This window comes from Triturus cristatus, chromosome 4_2 (genome assembly GCF_964204655.1).
Source record: "Triturus cristatus chromosome 4_2, aTriCri1.1, whole genome shotgun sequence".
Lineage (NCBI taxonomy): Eukaryota > Metazoa > Chordata > Amphibia > Caudata > Salamandridae > Triturus > Triturus cristatus.
This window is the reverse complement of record NC_140586.1, coordinates 326,508,905-326,525,829: the sequence shown is the minus strand read 5'-3', so window position 1 is coordinate 326,525,829 and position 16,925 is coordinate 326,508,905. Positions and strand designations below refer to the sequence as shown.

General features: G+C 47.3%; 1 protein-coding gene across 3 annotated transcripts in view; it reads left to right on the top strand.

Moving 5' to 3' along the window:
• The window catches only part of PRRC2C (proline rich coiled-coil 2C), a 1,321,979-nt gene that overhangs the window by 1,292,253 nt on the left and 12,801 nt on the right, over positions 1-16,925 (top strand). For 2 of the 3 annotated variants that reach the window (XM_085601696.1, XM_085601695.1), the window contains exons 33-34: positions 2,585-2,714; positions 3,124-3,360. In XM_085601696.1, the coding sequence (XP_085457822.1) occupies positions 2,585-2,714; positions 3,124-3,360 (367 nt within the window). The remainder of the gene's footprint in view (positions 1-2,584; positions 2,715-3,123; positions 3,361-16,925) is intronic. The other variant, XM_085601697.1, reaches the window with a different exon arrangement.

Here is a 16,925-nt window from a genome sequence, read left to right as displayed (position 1 = left end):
ATTTCCCCAATATTTCTTCAGTTTTTCTCATAAAACACGGGTTTTTCTACTTCACTAGTCATCTTTATAGACTATTAATGTATTTCAGCCTTTTTTCCTTGAAAGTGGGATTGTTTTTCACTGAAGTGCTTTCTCTCGTTTTGTAAAATGGCAAAAAAGGTATCTCCAGACTCTCACTTTGTAAGTATGGTGTTCCTTCCATTGACACACTCGGTAAAAAAGCCTAAATTTTGTCAGATAATGACCCAAAAAAAAGCCCTTAAGGACAAAGAGGGTTTTTGTTTCAGGAGAAAACTAGATAACCTTTGTCAGGAGGAAGAAAAGAAAAAGCAGAAGAAAAAGGACAGAGAAGAGTCACCCTCATCTGAAACTAGACTATCCTGTGACAAAAACTCCTGCAGAGGGAAATCTAGAGAGAGACTATGGAAAAACATAATCACAGTCAGCCTTCTGGTTACTACCATTATTCCAGGGACACAGGTCGACATTGAGATATGAGTTGATACAGACCTGCTTTCCATCAAGGAGCATGACGACAGCACCAGCGACATTGACCACAACACCTCTGGTACCGCTTCCCCCACTGGAACAGACAAGATCAACTTCTCTCCCTCCAATCTCAAAAATAGTGCCCACTCAGCAGATGCGGATTGGTAAACAATTGATCGCAGGATGCTCAATACCAAGGAGAAACCAGTGGTCGGCGTCTAAGACATATATCTTGATGCTTTCAACATCAAGGTCTCCATCAAGGCATTCTGTTGCCCCTATTTACCAGAAAGATTTAGGTTCACTACATGGACAAAGACTTGATTCTACCAGCAGATGAAGCATTAGAAGAAAATTATGCACCTTAAGAACTTCCTTCAATCTCACCAACTGACCTGTGTATACCAACAACGCCAGCACAACCAACCCCATTGATGGTTCCAGGAGCCACATCCATGTGTCCGGTTCCAACCAGATCACCTTAAACCACTTCATCCAGGACATATATAAAAGATCTCCTTCATATTCACCTTTTTCAACCATTCTTTGGCCTTCTATTGTACATACACTGGAACTTCTCTGGCTGCGTCACCTTTAAGGTTCTCGCAAGTAGTGGACATTCTCTCCTTCCAGTTTGCTTAATAGGAGGTACAAATCAATTAAACATGGGAGATAAGAGAGAACATTGTGGGAATCTGTCTTTGTTTGCCGATGATCTCCCTAAAGACAGGAAGCAAGATCTTGTGCAAATATTCCTAGAAGATCAAACTATTTCCAATCAGATAATCAGTACAGCAAGATCTTGTTGTAACAGTTTTGCAATGGCATCACAACTCTTTTAAGCCAGATGCTCCGTTAAAGATCATAAATATTCCCTTCTCTGGACCAGTTTCATTTGGGCCTCACGCTGATTTTAAAATAGTTCTTAACTTTTCTTTGGACAGAACTAAAGATATTTGTTAAAAAAAAGTTATTGATTATGAACTTCTTACTGCTAGGTATGTCTCCCTCAAAACAAACAATAGCCAGATGCACAGCGTCATGCATCATGCTTTCAGATAGCGAACAAAATTCTTCTAGGATAGCCTAGAGCTACTTTAAGTAATGCAGCATCTATTACCTTATTAGGAAATGTCCTGTTAACAGATATCTGTAAGGCAGCCACCTGGAAATCAATCCATACATTTTCCAAACATTGTTTGGATGGAGACTCAAAAAATGACCCTTTAGTGGGCTAGGTTACATCAAAGAATGTTTTTTCCTAGAGAGATTAAAATTGCAAATTTCTATTATGAATAAACCAGGTAAAATAGATCATTGTATTAATGTTCGCAGTTTAGGGGTATTCTTGCTACTCTGTTCTACATTTATGATTGTTTATTTTCTACGTTGCTTATTTCCTCGCTAACCTCTATTTTGGGAAAGCGGGAGAGCCTGCTATTCTAACCTAGTGCGTACATGAATATTAATGAGTATTCCATTATGAAAGGAAAATACTTATCAATTTCTTCATCGTTGGTATTTATTTTAAATTCATAAACAACCCAGCGGGGTTCCTCCATAAATTCAGGTAATTGATTAGGAGAATAGTGACTAAGATCTTTTCTATGGTAGGGCTTTCAAAATGAACTGAGGTTTAGTGTCACTGAAGTGCATTGACTTTAGATGTTCCCCGCCTCAAAGTGACAATGTAGCTTTGTTCTGCATGAAGATGCCGACTGTTGTTCTTTGTTTTTTTTTTCTCTAATTTATGTATTTATTGTAAAGGAAAAATGGTCTTACACTGGCCTGCTATTCCACCTCACATTTAACATTTAAATGTTTTTAAAATGACAGGATATTGGAACTAATACCAGGGATGAGCATTTTAATTTTTTTTCTAAAAATAGATGTTTGTGAAAAGTGACCAAGCTCATTCACGCTGGAAGAAAGATTTTTTTTTTGTGTGAATTTAATCACAATGGTAATTATGAAGAACTAAGATAGTGGGGCTAACTGTTCTCTCACAATGTTTTCTTTTTTTCCTTTGTAACCTTCATAAAAATGTTTAAAATAAAGATCCAGCGTTAACGGATAGGGAACCTTTTCTTCCTAGGGCAAGTTCTACCAGTCCCAACAGCCAGTCTAGTAAAATGAACAGCATGGTTTATCAGAAGCACCAGTTTACATCTGCGTCTGGTGGGGTGAGAATGGGCCAACCTTTTCCTGCTCAGTTCACTCCACAGGTAAGTGAAAGAGACCCCATTCCGAGCAAGCTCTTGCTGACTGTACATCGTGTGTGTGCAGGACCTTCCTACACTAGAACTAGATGGCTATTCTGAGCTGTGTATTGTACTCCTAACATTCTGAATTGCATGGTGTTTGTGTAGGAGTTTGCATTGAAATACTGGCATGTGCATTTGGGGTGCTTCTTTTGTTCTGAGTGTGGCCTGTTCTTGGTTCTGAACCTGGATGCTATAAACATTAGTCTTTCCCCTTTTTAGCTTGGTGTTGTGGTGCAATACAGACCTCTGCCTGTTTAATGTGCCAGCAGATAGTTGTATTGAATATTCTAATCGGCTTTCTAATGGCATGCACCACCATGTAGCAGTGGGCTGGTTTGTAATAGTCACATTCACATTTCTTCTCTCTCAGATGCTCCCCCAGCCCAGTCTGGTCCCTCCGATGGTGAGAGGTCCGCATGCGAACACCTATCCGGCTCCTGTTCAGAGGCCTCCGATGCCGCTCCCAAGCCAGATGTCCCCTTCGATGACCCCAGGCTTAATGAACCACCCTCGCCTGCATCATGTGGCAAGGGGACCTCCAGGGCCACCCTCGGGAGTCAGAGCCAGCTCTGCCCACCCTTCGATGAAGGCTGAACAAGACTTGAAGGTCAGTGCTTTGCACAAGAGAGCATTTTAGAATGAACCATGGGTGTGATTCCCAGTGAAGCTCCCTCGGCCTAAGGCTGGTCACAGGAGAGCATGCCCCCAGTGTGCACTGGCTCTGGCCCCCAAAGGGAGGCCTTGTTCCAAAGCTCTTGTGTCCTCAGCTTGTCCATAGTGAAGGCAAAATTCTTTCATCCTTGGCTTTGTAGTTATTCAAGCCACAGATCACCGTTTATTACATGGTCAACCTTTAATGTTCTGAGGTAACTCATAACCGGTTTGGAACAGTGGGTCCACATGAGCTAACATTTCCCTTTCACGGCTGCCTTTTTGGGACAAGTGACTGCAACTAGCCTGATTAGGCTTTGGGAAGTCTGTAGCCAGCGGCATGGCACAAGTAATCCCATCTAATCAGAAAGTAGCATTTACTAAAGCTTCAAAGGCACTGTTTTATCTGGGTGTGACTAAAAGCATGTTTTGCTTCTTAGCACCCCAAATGCACCCATTGGTTTAGAATGTTTTCCTTGTGCTAAAGCCATAATTTATCCTGTGTAAAGAGTCAGTCTGTCACACCCTTTAACTCTTTGGATCAGCCAGAGCGGACAACAGCTGTTCTAAAGCAACATTGAACGGATGGAAGCCTTTTCTTGGAGTTTTGCAGTCTTCACACTTTCCCTCACTCTTGCATTTTCTTAGTGTGTTGCCCCCATTCCTTAGTCGTTTTCTATATTTGTCTATAGTCAAGAGATGGACACTTAAGTATTCTACAGTGTTAGTATCTACCTGTCCTCGAAGCTTCTCAGGAGTAAGCCAATTACACTTGCATGCTTGGTCAACTGATGAGCTATGAAAGTTGAAGCATACAGTTGCCACGTCTTAGTTCAAAACCATGCCCATTCAGGCTTCTTGGTCAAAAGCAGGACTTGGCTTTTCTCTCAGCTCAACATCACCTCATGATACCTTGGTTAACTTTTGCTTAAAAATCTCCTAACAAATTAGAAAGGAATTCATATTAGTGGGGAGTTGGAGATTACACTCAATATGGAGTCTGAGAAGCTCAATAAACAAATAGCACTACTGATGCAAGGAGGGAGCCTCACTTTAACCACCAGCTTCGGGTCATAAATGAATTCACATCTCCAAGGACAACACAAATGAAGGGTCCTACGTTCCTCAATCTTTTAACAGCGATATGGTTTCCCAGAGCTCAGTCCTTAAACAACTAATTTGTGTCCACAATGGCGGAATGGGAGCACTAAGGGCACATATTTGTATTAGCAGGTTCAATAATTCATATATGAACATCCATCTGTTGGCTTTAGCCAAGTGAAACATATTTCAGATTTCTCCCATTAATTTCACTGGCACTGACTGGTCAATGTTTTGCACAGCAGTTACTGATAAAACAAATGAAAAATTACAATATCAATGTCCCAAGTTAATAGAAAATTCATCCCAAGAAAGGGGACAATTGTTAAAAACAAAATCTGCTGACGTGTCACAGTTCAAGGCTCGAGATGTTTTAAAGAAGTGCAGCAATAATGCACCTCAAATGAGCATGTGAACCTCCATTTGCCATGCAAGTTTCCTACTCCAAGAAATGTCAGAGCAGCATTGCTTATAATGCTCAGTAACCTCTTTTACTATATGCAGAGGAAAATAAACCGTATTTTTTTAATTTTCCAAAGAATGCTAATGGCGTGAATAATATACCTCTTTAGGTAACTCCTGGAAATCTGAAATCACTTTGGCTGCTAAAACAGTGATTTTAATTTTATAGTGATGCCTCTTGGTGCATTCCATTTTTTAATGGCACCCCATGGGGTAGTAGGTGTGCTGTATTTTTTCTCTGGCTAATGTAATGTTAGCTATTCTTACCACAACATAACTCTCAGGAAGGCTACGATTACAATAGTTATCACACTGTTGGTATGAGTGGTAGTACCAGTGGCAGTTTTAACTGTCACACCATGATTATAGTAGCGCACGGTATAACCTTGCACTTTTAATTTAGTATTGTAAATCTAACCTAGTGTTCCCCTCTGTTTGTCATTAACATGGTCTAAATTGTCAATTATTGATCAGAGCTTCAGAAATTGAGTGTATTCACCCAACAGATTATTGGAAACAGTTTTGGGACTTCTGTTTAAAAGGCTGTCTTGAGCCAGCAAGCTGACGAGATTTGAAAACGGTTGTATGATGGAATCACGCTTGCAATTAACACACATGCCTGTACAACGCCGTCCATACAATGCATGTGTCATTACCACACATGCATTTTGTACGAAAATATTTACAACATGTATGGCCTTACCATGCATGGCTTAACCACGAAATTCTCATTGTAAAGGCATGCTTGATACGGGCATATAGGTGGTCCTCCATATAAGGAGAGCAAAAGGATAGATACAGCAGAAGAGAGGCCAACCATGCAGGCATCTACTCACTAGAGGATTGCCAACTTTCAGTGTGCTCTCCTGGTATGATAAGGCGCACTGGGATGAAATACAGGACTTCCACCTCTCTGCATGTATTCTTCAAAGAGATGCTTGAGAAGAGTTGGTGGCAGAGGGGAAAACCATTTTCAACACAACTCTGTGTCCTGTATTCCGCTTACACTGTGGCTCATGGAATCCGACCAGCGTCCTAATAACAGACCATCCCTTCCTTTTTCTGGTTTTAATTCAGAGGTTCAGCGGGATTTGCTTAACCTGCCCTTTGATGGTGAATGCCTCTTCGGTCCTCTGTTGACCAATGCTTGAGAAACTGAAAGACACTGACACAGCTATGGGTGCCTCCAATGGGCTCTTTTCGGAGGCAATAGTAAAGGACAAGCAGTCAAGCCTCCTTCCTAGACACCCTTTCTTCATATCCGAGACAGCAGCAGGACTTACTCCAACAGTCTCCAAAGGGATATTCCAGAGGGGTGTACACAGTCAAACAGTGACTCTCCCTCTGACCACACACTTGTCAGGGGTGAGGCTCTAGGATTTCCTTCCCCACTGGTAGGAAATCACAGCAGGCAAATGTGTCATAAGCATAGTGCAGCATGGTTATTGTCTAGATCTTCTCAACACCACAAAACATTTAAGCCCCTTTTCAGACCACCACCCTCTCCTCGAACACCCAGGACAAGAGGTCCAAGCACTTCTTCAGAAGGGTGCAGCTGTTGAGCCAGTGCCCGACTGCTAACAGGGTAAAGGTGTTTACTCACTTTACTTCCCTCCGAAGGAGTGCTCATTTGGACCAATATGTACTTTCTGAACACTTTCACATGGTGACGCTGCAGAATGTTATACCTGTACTCCAGAAGGGTGACCTCAAAGGCGCCTACTTCCACATCCTCTGCACCCACTATTGCTGCCTTCAGTTTTTGGTAAGTGGATAGCATCATCAATTCAAGGTACTCCCCTTTGTTGTCACCACCAACTCAAGTGCCTGGCAGTGGTGGCCGCCCACTTAAGATTCGGAGGCATACAATGATTGGCTGATCAAGCGTTCATGCAGCCAACAGTACCTGCAGCACACTCAGGCCACCATTTCACTTCTCTTCAGTCTCAGGTTTCCAATAAATGTACTCCGGTCCCAACCTAAAGTCCCCCAGATCCATCCCTTTCTCACAGCAGTTTTTCATTCAGTCACAGGGGAAGGCCTACCAGAAAACACACTGCATTAGCAGAACAACAATCTGTTGCAGGGCACGCCTTCCCTAGACCCAGTTCCGGAAGTCATTTTTACTACCGATGCTTTGTCGGTTGGGTAGCTCAATTGGACCCCAACACTGTATAGTGTGTGGACTCCATCTTAGCCAAGCCGTCACATCGATTACCTAGTGCTGCTGGCTGTTCCCTCAAAGCCCTTCTACAACTTAATCAAGGCCAAGTAGTCCTGGTCACCATGTGTTCCCTTCTGAAGCAGGGGTCACTCTGTTTCCCTGCAATGCTCAGTCAGTCTGGCATTGGCACGAACTCCACAGCACCATGATGGCAACACTGAAGACTGAGAAGTTTGGTATCAAACTTCTCAGCACATTAAACCCGCACTGATGCCAGTGTGGGATTTAATTCAACAATGCCCAGGGCATTGTGTTTGTGTTAGGGTACAGGGCTTCTAAGGGTGGCACAATAAGTGCTGCAGCCCTTAGAGGACTTCCCTGGTCACAAGGCCCTGGGTACCTAGGGTACCATTTACCAGGGGATGACATGTGGCCAGGGCACAGTCGGCCAAAGTACATTCAGCAATTAAGCAAAATGTGGGGGCATACCATGCAAGAAAGATGCCACTTTCTCACAGTGTTGCAAAGTGGAAACCATTTGTGTTCTATTGCATTGCCAAGGAGCTAGACCTATAAGGCCTGCTGTCCAAGACCCCTCCAGAAGTCTGGCCTAGCTCGCTTTTCAGTATGGTGTCATTTAGCAGCTATGGCGACATTCATGTACAACAGGGGAGCATTCATCCCTTTTCCGCATCGCTATAGTGAAGGCGTTTATAGAATTCCCACAAGGTTCCACTAGCACCAGTGTGGAACCTTAACATTAAGCTTAGCAGATTCATGGTTCCCCCTATTTGAACCTTTACATACTTGCCCGCTTCGAGACCTTTTCTGGATGGTAGCCTTCCTCGTGATAACTTCCGAATCGTATATCTGGATTCTCTTCCAGGGGGTACTCCTCAATAGTCAGAAGCACTGAATAGTCCCGTCCTCGTGCATATATATATATATATATATGTAGGTATGTATATGTGTGTGTATGTATATGTATGTGTGTGTGTATATATATATATATATATATATATATATGTGTGTGTGTATATGTATAGTTTAGATTTAACCGCTTCCATGCAGAGGACGGCCCCTGGCCGTACAACGTCACGGTGGGCGTGTGTGGAGGACGGCCGGGGACCGTCCTAACCACGCATGCATGGATTTCTTCAGCACCGCGGGGGAATTCAGGCCGCAGCAAAGCGGTTAAAACAATATATACACAACAATGTTTGTATATAAATATATATATATATATGTGTGTGTGCAGCCTATCGAAGAAAAAAAAGCTAACTGTACAAGTTACGTTGGAAAAACTTTCATTTAACAGCCCATAACCACTCAACATTTCTGCAGGGCAGAAAATGATATGTAAAACACTGCTTTTGTTTCAAAGGAACCAGCAATGGAATGCAAAGCAATGTTGCCAATAGGCTGCATTGCAAACACAATAGATAAAAACTGGCACCATGCCTTGAAGACACCAGAGGACCTCCTGCATCCCATCATGTTCCGCAGATGTCAGGTCATTTTTTACAGCGATATGAACATTAAAACAGCTGCTGTACTAAAAATTAGTACGGGGAGGAGAGGGAGGGTTGCTTATGACATTATTGAAGACATTCTGCTACAACTGTACCAGAGAGATTTGTAGACGTCGAGATGTCTGCCTCCTTCCTCAGAAGTCCGAATCCTTTCATTGGATGAACAGGGAGAGTCTATGGCAGAGAAATCTAACATCATCAATTTCTCTCCATATTGGCTGGAGAGTGTCAAAAAATGGTGTGTGCTACAGCAAAATTCAGGCTTGGACTTTTCCCACACTTGCTGTCCATCCAGGGTATCTCCATGTACACCCCCTCCAAAAAGTACCCCTTGTACTTTTTCACCTAAGGTTCCATCATCACTTCCTTAGGCACTACCACAATCTTCACTAAGATCTAAATCCCCACAGAGTAACAGATCACGAGACAGGACCTCATGGGGACGGAGATCACGGTCTAAGAGACCTCACGAAGGAAATCACCCAGATCTCGACGAACGCCTCGATCTCAATCTCACAGAGACATAGACAGGTCTCCCTCATGGTCCACCATAACTTCTCGCTCCTTGGTGAGAGATTACTCACCAACTTTGTTGGATTCACCTTCAGCAAGGATCTCGCCTGTGGATGACCTCATCACCTTTAATGATGTCCTAATCCGAGGGGCAACAAAACTGAATATCGATATGCCTGCACCTGTCATGTCTACTTGAGTAATATTTGAAACTCTCCATCATAGAGCTGCATCCAGACCACTGCTGCCTCTGGTTCCTGGTCTATTATTACCAGCGCTGCACTTTTCTCACCCCAGCATCTGTGGATTCTGCACCTTCACATATCGTGAAGAAGTACAAGGCACCTGACCAAGACCCTATCTTTCTCAGATCAGACCCACCACCAGATTTGGTTATAATTGCTGCCACTAGAAAGATGCACCCAGGGCGTCATCATATACAATCAACCCCGATAAAGACAGTAAATGGACTCTTGGAAAAAAGATGTACAACACCACAGCATCTTTTATGAAAGTTGCCAGCAAATCTGCACTCTTAGGGAAGTACGACAGAGTGCTCTGGGACTCGCTGTACAGATGGACTGAAAAATTACCAGAAGAGGAAAGGCAAGATTTTTAGGAGATCTTGCAAAAGGGTAGTCTAGTGGCCAACCAAGTCATCAGCACAGCGGCTGACTCATCTGATCTTGCAGTCCATGGATACGCCCATGAATTCTGAGCCAGACGATCCTTCGGACTATGCCTTACAGGCCTTCAACCTTAGGCCCAATAACGGATACTCAATCTGCCATTCACCAGCAATTCATTATTCGGAACACATGCGGCTGATGAAATGGCAAAAAATAATTCTGACCTTGATACTCTGAAGGCAGTAGGCCTTGAAAAGCTCTAAGAATTCCGCATCAGGTTCTGCCCCTATGATAGTCTATCTTACCAGCAGAGGGTTCAAACCCGTCACTGGGCATCTCGGCAACACTACCACGCCAGGTCACATTACCATCCGTACTGACCGGCTCTAGGGCGAGAGCCTCCTCATCCATCAGCCTCATCCTCTAAAACACCAGCTAAACAATGAGCAACTGCTTCCCCCTTCTCCTTTTCCACTCTAGTTCGGGAGTATTGTCTCACACCTGGACGAGTGGCGCAAATTGAAAGTGTCAACTGGGTCTATAATATTGTGCACAATGGATACTCCATCAGGTTCAAGTCTCCTCTTCCTCCTGCTGTTCCACCGCAGAGAACATCTTGCTTTCAAGTCTTGCTAAAAAATGAAGTCAACACACTGCTCCAATTAAGTCATCGAGGAGGTCCCGGTCTCTCGAAAAGGACTAGGAGTATACTCACGCTATTTTCTGGTTCCGAAAAAAAGGTCAGAATCGAGAGTACAAACCACTTCAAGACTTGAGGCTTTTAAAAAAGTTCATGAGATCTTTACAGATCTTATCTTCCATCCCAGCCTGCCCTCACAAAGCTTTACAGCATGGCTCCTGAATTCCTCCAGTATGGACACTTGGGTCTTTCGCAAAACTGTATGGGATTTTTGAGGAAGTCCAAAATACCCTACACCAGGACATCATACTCTTTCAAATGGAAGTGATTCTATTTGTGGTGTGCCCAGAATTGTCATCATTCAATCCTTGGCCAAGAACGTGTAATCCTGCTGTAACTGTTGCATCTAGCTATGTCTGGTCTATAGTTTTCATCCATAAAGGTGCATATTGCGGCCATTATGGCCTAAAGAAAGTCTCCCACGCAGGTTTCCTTTTTTTCAAATGCCTGTAGTCAAAGACATACTAGAGGGTCTACCCTCCTGTAAGGTCACCTTCACATTCATGGGAGCTTAATCTGGTTCTCTCAAAGCTAATGGGTCCCTCATTCAAACCTATAAACAAAGCTTCCTTACAACACCTTACTTGAAAGATTGCTTTTCTAGTTGCTATTAGCTCAGCACGTAGAGTCAGTGAAATCCACTGTGCTAAAGAACCTAATCTTGTTTTTCATTCAAACAGGGTGGTCATGAGACCACATCCCAGTTTCCTGCCAAAGATGATCTCTGATTTCCATATCAATCAGACCATTTATTTTCAACATTTTTCCCCAACCCTTCCACTCCAGCGGAGAGGGTTCTACATTCTTTAGATATTAAGAGAGTCCTTAAGTTCTACTTGGACAAAACAAAAGAAATCCGGTAATCGGACCATCTGTTATCAACTATGATCCAATGAGAACTGGTATGGCTTTTCCAAAAAAACAATTTCTAGGTGGATCGTATCTTGTATAGTGTTTTCCTACCAGTTAGCCAATAAGTTCCTTCCTTCTAGACTCGAAGCGTACTCTGAGGGGTAAGGTGACTACTAGTGCTCTACTTAAAAGTGCACCCATCACAGGGATTTGCAAGGCTGCAACATGGAGATCGGTAGGGCAGGCTTCTTTAAGAAATTCATTCGCATAATTTACCTTCCGCTGCTAGTGAATGTTTATATCTGATAGAGACTACTAGCCACAGATTCCTTCACGTAGAATTATCCCCAGGTGTGAGACTGGATCCAGAAACTTATTGCCACAGCATCCCTGCGTGCCGGGGGCGGGGCGACAGCACGCGACTCCGCCCAGGCGTCAGCGAACGTGACGTCAGCGAGGTCACATAAGACCCGCCCCGGCACGCCCACGTCAGTTTTTTCCTTTTCCGCGTGCAACGCTGATCATTCCTTGCTGCGGGCCTGTTTAAGGCTCTCTTTTTGCCATTCTTTTTTAGTAGAAACAGAGTGTTGGGCTTTAAATCTTGCACGTTTTGTGGGCGTCTTATGTCGGCGACGGACCCTCACCTCATTTGCATGTGGTGTTTGGGGGAGGATCACAGCTCCTCAGATTGTGCGGCATGCCAGAAGTTGAAGCCGAAGTTGCGGCGGGAGCGCCAAATGAAATTTCTCTCTGCGCGTCTCTCCAGGTCGCCATCCTCCCCTCTGTCTGCTTCGGCGGTCGGCTTCAGGTCCAGACGTGGTCACCATCCTTGCCTTTCTCCGATGTCATGTGAGCGTCGTTCCCCGGTGGGTATGTGTCGCACTTCACCCCCAGGGGCTGGTTTCCGGACTACTGGGTGCGTGGACTCTCCACGTGTGATGCAGCCCCGCGTATCGTCCTCTCCACTGCTTTGCAGGCCTCGCTGGCGTCTCCTCCTCCTTCCCCTCGTGGGGCGTCGACGGATCCTTCGCCTTGCGCAGGGCCCTCGCCAGTGGCTCCTGCACAGACTGGGTCGGATCCAGGCTTGGAAGATGTGGTGCTGTTCGGGTGCGACTCCTCTGGGGCACCTCCTTCAGGCCACGGCATCTCTACCTTGCCGCAAAGCCCCACGGGGGTCCCTGTGGTGTCGCGGGAGGTCGCCGGGGCTCAGGTCGCATCCCGGAGCCCCTCTCTGTCCCTTGGCAGGGTGGTCCTGTCTAAGGCCGAGGTGATGCCGCTATGGCGCCGGCAGCAGCTGGACCGTGCAGAGCCACAGGGGTCGGTGGACTCTTCTCGTCCTGCTCCGGGTAGAGGTCAAGGGCGGACACCTCGTCCCTCTCCGGGCCCCTCTCGTACCTCCTCACAGGCGGCTGGCTCGTTGGAGGGCGAGTTGGAGGTCGCATCGTCCCTGGCGCTGCCACAGGGGTTGCCGGGCGACCTTCGCCTCCTTCTGGGCCGTGGAGGGCTTTGGGCCCCTCCCCGGGCCCATTTGTTCCCCCACGCAGGTGGTTGCCTCGGCGGGGGTCGGTGCGGCTCCAGCTCTACTCTGGTCCCCGCTCCGGTCTCCGGTGCGGGGTGACTTGGAGGTCCCTTGCCCGGCAACGCCGGATGGCGCCGGTGGCCTGCCTCAAGCAGCGGATTCTACGGCTCCGCGCAGAGGTCGTACCCCGGATTCGTCTTCGGAGGCAGGCTGCATATTGGTATCGTCCTCCCCGGAGACTGGTCGCCGTGTGGTGTCCTTTTCACCGGCGTCGAAGGGTGGCCCCCCGCCCTTCCTGGGACAGGGGTGTTCATCGGAAGAGCGGCAGGAACCTCATTCTTCGGTTCCTCCTGACTTCCAGGTCTGGCGCTTGGCCTCGGGGACGGCCGCCTTAGTTTGCAGCCGTTGCCCACAGAGGAGCTGCTTTCTCCACTGCGGGGCCCTACGGATGCTGGTGCGGCCTTCGCTCACGCTGTGTCCACGGCTGTGGGCATCCTACGTATGGGTGACCCGGTGGCTCACTTTCCGGCGGACCATCTGTTGGCGGTCCTCCACCAGGGCTCTGGTGGGAGGGAAATCTTGCTTCCCTTTGAAGGTTCGCTCCTTTCTGCCTTGACGGGGGCTTGGAGGCGTCCTGCCACCGGGAACCCGGTGCCTCTGCATCGGCACCTTCCGACGCCGCGTGACCCGGCGTGCCTGTCCATTCACCCCTCGCCTGCCAGTCCCCTTTTGCGGACTGCTTTTCCCTCCCTGCCGCCCCTGTTGGCTCCGCCGTCCAGAGAGGCCCGCTGGCTGGACACTTGGGGACGCAACATTTTCGCCTCGACCAGTGCGGCCCTGCGGGCCCTTAACACCTTGTGTGTGCTGGCTATGGCCTCCTCCTGTTTGTGGGACTCGGCTGAGTTTCTGGGGTCTGCAGCGTCCCAGGACTCTGCTCAGGTGGATTTGCGGCACCATGCATCGGATGGCCGGGAGTTTGTGGCATTTATTCTCTGCTCTGCTCTGGATGTCGGAGGCGCTGGGCGGGGCCATGGCTTCCTCAGTCGCTCTCCGTCGCCATGCTTGGCTTCGGGACAGCGTCTTCCTCGAAAATATTCAGGAGAGGCTCATTGATCTCCCATTTGATGGCAGTCTGTTGTTTCATGCCCCGGCGACTCTGCCATCCAGAGGCTCTTGGTAGGGCTCCGTACCCTTTACAGTGACTTCTGAGTTAGGGTTGCTTTGGGTCCTTCTTAGGCCGGCGGTTATGGTTGTGGAGTATGTTTTTCTTGCCGTTACGTCCTTCTTTGGGACTTTGGCATTGTTGGCTGCTGGACGGCTCCTTTGTTATTGTGTGAGTTCTGCAGGAGTTGTTTCGCAGACTTGGCCCTGAGAATCGTGCCTTCTGCTTTGCTTGGGCTGCTGTCAAGCCTGTAGCAGGGTGTTTTTTTTCCCCCGTGGTTCTTTTGTTTCTTCCTCTGTTGCGGAAGTTCTTCCAAAGAGGGTTCCCTTATATTGGGACTTGACATGCCCTATGTGGGTTTATGGTAGCTGTCATATGGCTTGCCCTCTGCTGGAGGGTTCTGGTCGCCTTCGGGTACCTGTTCTCCATGGTGTTCACGTAGGTTGCTTTTGCTTCCTGAGGTCGTGTGTGCGGCCACTCGTGGTGGTGGCCCGGGCCTCTCCTCCTCTCCCTGCTCCCGTTCTGCAGTCTGGGATGTCCCTGTGTCCTCCTTTGCCAGGCGTTGCCTACTTGGTCTTCCTCGGGCCTCTGGCTGTTCTTCTTGCTTCTGGCCTTGCCTGTCGGCATTTGTTCTGGCTAGCGGGCTGCTCTCCATCTGGAATGGGCTTGCCTTCCTCTCCTAGGTTTCCTTGGGCCCTTTATGCTGCTGCTTCTTCTTCCTCTTCCTCCGTCTTCTTGTCTTTGCATTCGGCGGAAGCTATGTTGCCTTGTGGGGGAGTGGGGTGCTTCGGCCTCTGTCCTTGCCCTTGGTTCCTCTGCTGTGAGCGTACGAGTCTCTTCAGCCTTCTTTCCCTCCTACATCCCCTTGGGGTCGGTGGGGTTCTGCTTGTGGGGATTCCCTTGGCCTGGCAGGGGCATGGTTCGACCTGGTCCACAGATCTGGTCCCCTGGGGGCCCTCTGTTCTGCTGTGGCTGGTGGGGTCCTTTCGCAGACCCTCCTTCCCAGGGTGTATTGCTAGGGTATCTATTCTACGAGAAGGAATCTGCGGCTAGTAGTCCCTATCACATGTACGAGTTACTTACCTTCAGTAACGATGTATCTGGTAGAGACGATTCTAGCTGCAGATTCCTTCACGCCCCGCCTTTCCTCCCCTATTCTGCGAGGACTCTTGGGTTGGTCTTTGGTACTAGTCTCCCGGTGGGGAGCTGTGTCTCCGGTGAGTGCCTTTCTTGTTCTTGACAGGTGGCTCCGTCTGGGGGTGGTTCATTCCTCCCTTGGTTCTTTGGAGGATTGGGTTTTGGTGCGCCAGTGTCCTGCTGCTCTGGCTTCTCCAGGTTTGGGGGGGATTGCTTCTATCCTTGTCCTCCTCCCCCTCTTTCCATTGCTCTCCTCTGGTTTGAGGGTCCTCTGGCCATGTCTTGCCTTTGTGGGTGGTTGCCCTCTAGGTTGGGGTGGCTTGGTGGTTTGTTGTCCCTGTCTGTCTTGGGACTGGACCCATTCCTTGCTCAGGATAAGGGGGGTGGGCTTCCTACGTGTGCCATGACTTTTATGCCTGTTCTTCCCTTCGGGGCACTGGGATGGGAGGTAGTCTGTGAGGGCAGGGTGGCTGCGCAGGTTTCTGCTTGTTCTTCTTTCCCTGCCCTTGGGGGTCTGCGGTGTTGGCACTACCCTGGTGGTGTTGTTTGTCACCTTTTCTTACCAATGTTTCTGCTCTTAGCACACTGTTTCCATGCTCCTACAGTTTTTTTTTATCTGGTGGTTCCACGTTGTGGTGCGGAAAAGTTCTCGGAAGAAAACTGACAGCGCGCCAGGGCGGGTCTTATGTGACCTCGCTGAAGTCACGTACGCGAACGACGCCTGGGCGGAGTCGCATGGTGTCGCCCCGCCCCTGGCACGCAGGGATGCTGTGGCAAAACGTTTCCAGATCCAGTCTCACGCCTGGGGACAATTCTACGTGAAGGAATCTGCGGCTAGAATCGTCTCTACCAGATACAGCGTTACAGAAGGTAAGTAACTCATACATTCGTTCACAAGGTTATAGGATGAGCTAGCTATTCTTTTCAGTGCTTATGACTATTAATGAGTATCTCCACACAATTCAAGAGACAGGAGAATGAGCCTCTTCTAGCTCCCCTGTTTAAGCCACTAAACTCCCAAAAAGAGAAGGAGGTGTGTCCTGTTCTGTGGCGACACAGCCAACTGATAACCTGTAAAGTATCCCTTTGGTGACAGTAGATTTATCTCATGAGGGGGAGAGAGAGGAGGACAGAAATAGGTGGTGGAACTCCGTTGTCAATCAGTGTCTGAAAAAAAGCCCAAGACTGACCTCACCCACTAAATAGTTGTATGCTTCATCGTTTGGCCGCTACATACACCCTGGTGCAGACCAACACTCAGGGTGGAGCGCTGATTTTTTTAGAGAAAGAAAAGAAAGGAAATGGAGAAAGTTCTTGTTGTGAGCTTATCAATAAGTATCCTCTGGAAGAGAAGGATAAATTGCTTACCTGTAATCCTAGTTCTGTTCCAGAGAAATACTCATCAATGTCATAAGCGACCCTCTCACCTCCCCGGACCAATCTTTAGTACAGAAGCTGTTTTTATGTTAATATTCTAACTGTTCAGATCACCACAAAAAAGACCTGACGTAACTGTCATCTGCGGATCATGATGGGATGCAGGAGGTCCACTGGAGTCTAAAGGGCACAGTGGCAGTTTTTATTTGTGTTTGCTAGGCAGCCTATTGGCTAACAATGCTTTACATTCAATTGCTGGTTCCTTTCAAATAAAAGCAGTTTTTTACACATTAAACTCACATTTTCTGTCCTGCAGAAATGTTGAGTGGTTATGGGCTTTTAAATGAATGTTTTTCAATGTAACGTGAGCATT